Here is an 8,593-nt window from a genome sequence, read left to right as displayed (position 1 = left end):
CGCCGCCGCCGACTGTGTTACTTTTTAAATACTAAACAAACGCGGCTCGATTCATCAACAAAGTAGTTCCTTTTACTAGTAAAGTGTCGAAAGCAAAGCTAGAGTGATCGAAGTACACACAGTAGCGTAGCGAAGGCAGCGGTGAAGCTCTACGGGTCGCGGTGGTGAAAATACGAGCGCGCGGAACCTTAACGGGGCCACGCCATAATCTACCGCGAGAGAGAGAGAGAGAGACAGAGATCTAGTTTCACTTTCGTACCGCGGTGCGCGGTGTGTGCAAAATGTCCAGCACGACGGCACCACCACCACCGGTAACGGTGAAGCAGGAGCGGCACGATGATGCCGAAATCAACGAGATGGCAGCCAAAATCATCGAGGTACACAAGCAGCAGTCGGCGAAGGCGGCGGCCGCCACCATCCAGCAGCAGCAGCAGCAGCAGCAGACGGTGAGGCCCGGTGGCTTGGTGGCCGGTTCCGGGCAGCTCGCGGTCACCGGCAATGGAATGGCGTCCTCCGGTGGTCAGGCCAACATACTAAACTATCTGACCCGGAAACCGACAAACACGGCCACCCCTGCCACCAACAGTTCCACGTCGTCGGCGGCGGCCACGTCGTCGCTAATATCGAATCCGGGAGCCGCCGCCGGAGGGATGCTAATCCCCACCGGCGGCGGCGGCGGCATCGGGGTGCCGCTGGGGCAAGGTAGCGGCACGAGCAGTGGCCGAACGGCGGCGAATGGAAACGCCAAAGGGGCGGCGGATGGTGGGGCATCCTCGTCGGAGCAGCAGAATGGCGAGCGAAAGCTGGGCGACGAGGCCACGCTGAAGGGCCACTTTGGGTGGGAAACGTTCCCGGGCAAGGTGTACATTCCGTACATCTTTCGCCAGGAGGAGCGCTACTGTGCGGTGCGCATGGTGGAGATGAAGCTGCTGAACAAGTATCTCAACTACCTGCACCAGGACATCTACACGTGCACCTGCGTCCGGTCGTACTACATCACCGAGGCGGAGAGCAAGCTGTTTAACGAGATCAACACCAAGCACTGCGATCTGCAGTTTGGGCGCGAAATGTTCACCCTCAAGGACCTGGTCGTCCGGCTGACCGATGCGCACAAGTTCTACCGCTTCCTGGACGTGTGCTACCAGAAGCTGCTGATGGGCTGCAGTACGCCGAACGACAAGTGTGGCTTCATCCGCATCAACAAGGAGTCGGTGGTGCCGTACACGGTGCGCGACCTCCAGAAGATGGTGCCCCTGTTCTACTTCGAGGGCGAAACGGACAACCTGAAGCTGAAGGCGGACAATCTGTCCGGCTGGGACCTGTCGTACCTGAAGTTCTGCTGCAAGGTGCAGGGCATCCGGAACGAGCTGTTCGCCAGCGACTCGGTGGCGGTCATCAGTTTGACCGACATTAAGGGCTACTTTCCGCCCGGCACCGAGTTCGAGGACTACTGGCCGAGCAAGGTCGTGGACTCGCAGCTTCTGTCCGGCCCGAAGGGCAACAACACGGTCCACTGGACGCGCCAGCCGGCTCAGCCACCGCCGAAGGTGCCCGCCATCATCAGCACCACGCAGGGGCGCAAGGCCGCCACGAACAACAACATCTACCAGACGCTCCAGACGCAGCAAAATCTCGCCAAAAGCAACAACCAAATGAACAATATTACGGCCGCGGTACAGGTGCGTGGCGTCGCTTCGATCGAGGCGCTTTTTATGTTGACACTTCCATCTCTCTCTCCCTTCCCGGCAGGCGCTCACCAACAACTGGAACATCGGCAATCACGCCAATGTTCTGACCCCACAGCACGAACAGTTACTAAGGCTAAGCCAGGCTCAACAGGTAACGCCCCGGCCGATCCGTGGAGGGGGTGTCGTCCTGTGTTCTAACCCGCAATCGTTATTGTTTTAGGCTGCCCAGGCGCAGGCACAGATACGCAGTATGCAGATGCAGCAGTACAATTCCTATATCAACAACGCCATGTCCATGACGTCACGCGCGTCCCAAAACCAAGCAGTTCCCCCGCCGCTGGTGCGCTCGCAAGCCGCCCACCTGTAAGTACCGCACGCTGCGCCTTATCGCGCGAAGGACAGAAAGACTGTGTGTGAGTGTGTGTGAGTGTGAGCGTGAGCGGGTGACACTAAAAAGCTATGAAGAACTGCGAACGACACTCGCGTAAGCTTGCTACGGTTACTACGATGCGAATATGATGAATCCTGTGGAGGGCTTCTTGGATGGGCTTTTCTTGTCTAAAAGGACGCTCCGTTCAATACTTGCTCCCAATGTGTTCGTCGTAGTCCGTAGTCGTAGTAAGCTTTGAGCTCTGTAATGATTGGCACACTTTCTACGCTAATCCGTCTATTGGTATCGTTTGATTGTGACCTGCGTAGTCGAATTGATTGTTGTTGTTTAGTCGAACATTGCTGTTTTCCTTCCGCTACCTTCTATTTTGATTAGCTTTGTTTCAATTACTCTATGGGGGGTAGTTTTTACACAAGAGAACGAAATCGATCAGACAAAATGTGACCATTTGAGGAGCGATCTTTCGAATCTTTTATTTAAAGCCCTTGGATCAGTGTCGATGTAAATATTGAACAATGTAGTTGTTGCAGATGTAGATGTTGCAATTCAGTTTACAGAGAGTATCGTTCTATTCAAAACGGGTGCGTGTTTGGCCTTTTTTTCATTGTGCTCTGTTTGAATGGCAATGGGTCCTGGGGTTCAGAAAGTTTAAACAAAAATAAGGAGTTGCATACAATTTCAAATGTGAGAAAAAGCGATGCAACTTTGATTAGACTACAGAACTATTTTGACGAAGGGAAAGAAATGGACTAAGCTACCTTTTGGAAATAGTTGAAATGTACTTGTTGTTTACGTTATGTTCCGGTCTTTTATGTGGTAGAGCTATTGTTTCCCGTTGTATTGTAGATAGAACATTCAATTTTATGAACGCCTACAAAGTATGTAAATTTTGTTCGGTTTTGTTGTTAGACCATGCTGTTTATTGTATCTATTTTCGCGTATTTGTGAGCCTTTCGTACGGAACATGAACTCTACGTTTTGGCTGGACTATTTTGTTTTGAGTTTGAGTTTTTTCATGTTGCCAAAATCCTTTGATACTTAAAGAACTCGGCGTACTGTTACTATCCTTTCAAAAGCCACCCGATATATCAGTTCGATTGAAGTTATTGCAATTAATTCTAAATTTCTTAGCTTTCTCGTAGGAGTAGCTTTCTCCTTCTTTCAGAACTCAATCAGTGGTGGTGTGTGCTTTCCCCGATGGACTTGGTCATACTGCTGTTGCTACACGGTTGCTTGCGCCTGGACCATCCTAAACAGTGCTCCTTGATTACTTCCCTATTCCGCGACCTCCACATCTAACCGCTCTACGCTGGCCTTACTTTTGTAGAACGTCCCGAATTTGTCTACATTTTGCCACGGATAGGTTTTTGCGGCCTAATATAACTGAAACAGCGCATTATCGAATAATGTGTCGCACTTCTGCGCTACTGTAAAGTTGGAGGCAGTAATAATTCAGGATAGGGGCTCGCTAACGGAGAATCAAGTGGAGTGGTTTAGCTGCCTGGCCAGTCTTTTAGCGGCGCGTTGTGCTCCACACTGGTCCGCTTCACCGTGGTTTTATCTTTGAAAAATGAAGAAGCATTTTCTTTTGGCTATTTTGCAGTAAAGAAAATTTCCTGTTGGTCTAATTTTTATGGCCATTGTACGCCCGTCCTTAATAATGACAGGATTAGATTGTTAATTGAAAACATAGATACATAAAAAATGTAGAAGATTAACGAAACAGAGCGATGGAGAGAGAGAACAAGGTGCATTTCGCAGAATTTCTCTTTTAAAATTGCACGAAAAAGAAATGGCTGCCCAAAATGGAAAAGTGTGGGAAGGAAAACGGCGTGTAATTAGTCGGGTTTTGCGTGTCATGTTTCATTCCGGTGGGCGCTAAACTCCGTTGTGTGTAATATGCCTTCCCACAGGTCGAATGGTGGTGTTGGTGCAACCGGAGCCGCATCCCTGCGCTCGAGCAACGGCAGCAATCCCTTATCGTACCTAAATCCCGCCCTCTCCATATTTGCTACCTCCAGCAGTCCCAATGGCACCGTTAATCTGTCCCGTCTCAACCGGCAGCAGATTAGCGAGCTGGCGGTTTCGGGCGGAAATCGTGAGCCTACGAATCACACAGCACCCTTGCCGGTCCCGGTGGGGCTCCCGAGCAGCGGTGGCAGTAGCACCGGCAGCAGCAGCAGCAGCAGCAGCAATAGCCTTGGCGGATTGTCACTGGGAAGGAACGTTACCATAACGCCAAGCAACAGCACTCCCGGGCTCGGTGTTCTCGGAGCGAATGGTAGCGCCAAGAGTGGCACATACTATGGCACTGGAACCGGCGGCAGCACCGGCAGTATTGGGGGGCCACTCCCGATCGCCTACCCGAAGAACTATCCGCCGGTTTCGATAACGGCCGTTCCGGTCGGTTCTCCAACGCGTGCTTCGCCGAAGGGTGTCCAGGCGCGGCAGCCACCGCCCGCTCTCATACCCGTGGCCGGTGGAGAGTTGCCGAACGGAGGACCGGGACCGGGTGGAGGAAACCCTTTCGCGCCCAGTGCCGTCGATCTGGTGGCTTTGCTGCAGACGCTGGGATCGCAAGACATTGAGATTATCCAGGAACTTCTCCCGTACGCCACCGGTGGTCGTGGCAGCGTTGGCGGTGCCATTGAGACGGCTCGCGAGAGAACCAGGAGCAACACCAACAGCAACATCTGCAGTACCCTACCGTCCTATCGGGAAAGCACAAACACCACCACTGGCTGTGGTTCCTCTGGCACGGGTTCCTCCGTAATTGTGAATGACAGTAGTAGACACGGTGGTAGAGTTGACGAGTTTGCTAGGAGCCAGAGTGTCATCAAGAGTGCCGCGAGCGCCAGGAGTGTCGGCCACAGTTCTGTCGGCGGTGGAGGAAACTACCTCCGTGGGCTAGTTTCTACCGGATTGCTGGATGTAATTGATCTATCTTCTACCCCAAGGTCCAGCATGGCAGGGGCAGCGCTCAGCCAGCAGCAATCGGTGCAGCAGCAACAGCAGCAACAGCAGCAGCAAGCTCAGCAACAATCGCAGACATCGATGGCCGGTGTTAAGCGGTCCGGATCGGCTCTTTCGGGCAGCAGTCGGTCCAGCTCTATTATCAGTTCCTCGAGTGGCGCGGGAGTCCCGGGCGGAGGCTCTATCGTCGGAAACGTCGCCAACAACTATCGTGCATCGAATGCCGTTCTGCAGCAGCAGTTGCAGCAGCAGCAGCAACAACAGCAGCAACAACAGCAGCAGCAGCAGCAGCAGCAGCAAGCACAGCAGGCAGCACTCAACGCGGCTGCAGTGGCAGCTGCGGCCGCTGCTGCTACCGGTAACAGTATGCACGGTAATCTCATCATACTTCCCGAGCTCAACATGGGCGTAACACCGTACAAGCCGTACGAAGTGGTGAAGAAACCGGTCGAAAACAAAATCATCTACTGCGTGAACAAGACGCCTTACCGGCACAACGAGTATCTGATGACGATCTTCGACCTGAAGGACGTGTTCTTTCCCTACGTCAGCCTGGACTTGTGCCGCCGGGCTCTGACGGTGTTGGACGTCACTCTTTTCATCGGCAACAGGTCGGTTTCGCGAGCGAAAGGAGCGATCCCGCTGAGTCTGTAGTGGTGCACGGTTAATGACGTATTTTTTTTCTCCACCGTTTGCAGCTTGCAGTACCAGGCGCTGCAGGAGGCAGGTCGTACGAATGTGGATAAAATGGCGATGGTCCAGGTAGCGGACATTATGACGTACATGCCGCAGTTACAGTACATGGTGCGCAACAACATCCAGGATACGCCGGCCAACAAGCGGGCTCGTATCAGCTAGGAATTGGGGTGGGGGGTACAGCAGCGGTGCCCTCAGAGCACAATCGTTTCCGACCTTATATCATCCTCTTCGTCCGCATCATCTTCGTCGGTGAATGGTGCTAGTGTTGCTGGTGGCGGTGCGGGCATCACGGGCAGTGCTTCTCTCGGTGGCTGGAACCATCTGACGCCACCACCTTCATCTTCGTCACTGTCGCTAGTGGCCAACAGCGGCGGAAGTGGAAGTGCTAAAAAAATGACCCTATCAGGATCCACCAGCAGCGCTCCTCTTGCCAGCCTGTCCTCTTGCCCCACATCCGGAACCGCCGCACCGTGTACGGCTACGGCCGGGATTTTTTCTTCCGATGGTGCAAGTGCATTCAACTCTCTCGCAAGCTCCATTGCCCCAACCGGTAGCTGTCTCACCGGAGCCAGTAGCGCTTACGATAAAAAGACGATGTCCTCGTGTCGCTATCAACAGGATAAATCGGCTACCGCCGCCGCACTGTCGGACTACTTTTTGCCGGATGGTGCGTCTGTTACGCAGTCAGCGGCAGCTGCTGCCGCAGCCGTGGCTGCCGCTGCCGCTGCTGCTGCCAGCCGTGCCCTCGGCCACCACGGTTCGTCCGTCTACTCACCATTTCAAGAGTCGGCCCTAGTGGCTGCTGCCGCCGCCGCACAGCACCATCTCCCGCATCATCACCTTCAGCAGCAACAACAGCAGCAACAAATGTCGACGACGCAACAACAGCAAGCCGCATCCCTCGCCGCAGCTAATCCACTATTTTCACCACATTTCGGATCCGCTCCCCCACCGTATCCACCGATGCAAGCTGGAGGGGCGTACGAAACCAGCAGCGCAGCCCGATCCTGCGCCCTGCCGTCTCCCACAATCTATCCCCCCACGCCGCCACCGTCAGCCCCGTGGATACATCCTTGGTACGGAGGAGACACGTTTTAGTCAGTCTTTGTGTTCCTTGCGCTGATTCCGGTCATCTCGCTTGCACCAGTGGTGTTGGCTACGCTTCGGGTGCATATTAATTTATTTGCCGTATTTAGAAAAAGAGAGGTTTTTGGCCCACGAATTTCTTGAAGCCGTTTGTAGCATCACAGTAAATTTCACAGCTAAACCATCACCACCACTACTGGACATAATAGGTTTTAAGGGCAAGTTCATGCTGTCTGATGGGAAACTCTTTTTCGCATAAAAGTATTTCTCACAATAATCGAAGGCCGGCAAGAAGGTGTATGTTAAATGGCCAACGAAATACTATCATTAGCCCGAACTGCCATAAGTTTTGCTTTTGCTACTTCTTACTTTCCAATCCTGACAAGTTTCTATAACCCATAATTCATTCCGTTACCTGCGCAGTGATCAGGCGGCGAAAAAGGTGGTAAATCAGATTGAGCAAAAGATGCTGGAACGAACATTAAAAAAAAACAAATCACTCATGAAGAAACGTTCGCTGAGGAAAAACAAATCGCGTGTACCACCCAGAGACCCCACATTACTTGAGGTTTTGCTTGGCGTAAAATGGTCTATGTATTGTAGGTACTTGTTTTAAGACTTGAGAGCTACTACAAAGCGAAGACGTTTATTGTAAAACATGGTGTTGTGTGAAATGTGTTTGGAAAAAACAAAAGAAACACAACAAAATCACCAAACGCGCGGATACGCACAAAGAGAGTTAGTGAAAACTGTAAACACACGAGCAATGGCAAGTCGGAAAATAGAAGTCAATATGTGGGTGAGTCTAGACTTACTCTCAACAACGGGAGCTAAGCACGTTTACTAGTGGCACGTTAAAGGTTCAGAAACTGTAAGGAATGCGAGGACCTTTTAAAACAATACTCGCTTACCAATGTGTCAGCCGCAAAGGGTCAGTGTGAGACATATGTAGCATCGTGAACTACTACGAGTAAAGTGAAATAAGAAAGAAGAAAGTGTACATATGCACATGCTGATTTAAATGGTGTAGCGATCCACACACTTACTAGCGTCGGGTCGGAGAAACAACGGACTCAAGTATCGTCGAAACGAAAACAGAAACTGAGCAAAAACGGTGAGGGAAACATTAGACTGAGTAAACGAAAACGGTTAGGTCGTTAGAGGAATCCCTAAAGCTGAAAACTTTGTCACGTTTTTATATCGATAGCTAAACTATTACCACGGTTTTTATTCGATCAGCTTTCGGTTATTATTGCATTAGGTTAGTGCACCGTCAAACCATACCGTCTACGCCCTTATTAGTTTAGTTCGAAATGCAAAACAGATGTGTGTCCTTTTTGTTTCGCCCAGTGCTGCGGAACATCAACATGCCCTTGTCGAACAATTCACAGTTGGCAGATGCGTAATGTGCGCGGTCCACCTGATAGTAACGATAAACCGATGACCAGTTTGTGCAGCAAGGGATAGGTTCAATGTAAAAATGTAAGGTAAAATTACTGTACAGCGTATGCGGTGGACTTTCGAAAGCTTTTTTCATACTTTGATCCTCTCTAAGTACCACCGACGACGTTAGTGAGCGCTGCTCACTGCAACAAGATCTTCTACTACGCGGAGGGCAGTTAAGTTAAGTGTTTTTTTTTCTCGTAACATTATTTATTTCGCTATGTTGGCAAAATTATGCGCTGGGCTACTGCTCAGAGCGTAAAACACAAAAGAAGCTAATTTTAGTCCACGCTCACTAACGATCAACCGTGGC

General features: G+C 51.4%; 1 protein-coding gene across 1 annotated transcript; it reads left to right on the top strand.

Moving 5' to 3' along the window:
- Positions 1-281: 281 nt before the first annotated feature.
- LOC128278816 (uncharacterized) lies at positions 282-5,910 on the top strand. The gene is made up of 7 exons (XM_053017542.1): positions 282-595; positions 707-1,679; positions 1,750-1,839; positions 1,909-2,051; positions 3,993-4,181; positions 4,254-5,663; positions 5,751-5,910. Exons 1-7 carry the CDS (start codon positions 282-284, stop codon positions 5,908-5,910), a joined length of 3,279 nt encoding a protein of 1,092 aa, XP_052873502.1.
- Positions 5,911-8,593: the final 2,683 nt, after the last annotated feature.

The sequence above is a fragment of the Anopheles cruzii genome, chromosome 2 (genome assembly GCF_943734635.1).
Source record: "Anopheles cruzii chromosome 2, idAnoCruzAS_RS32_06, whole genome shotgun sequence".
NCBI classification, from domain to species: Eukaryota; Metazoa; Arthropoda; class Insecta; order Diptera; family Culicidae; genus Anopheles; species Anopheles cruzii.
This window is presented reverse-complemented; position numbering and strand designations above follow the sequence as displayed.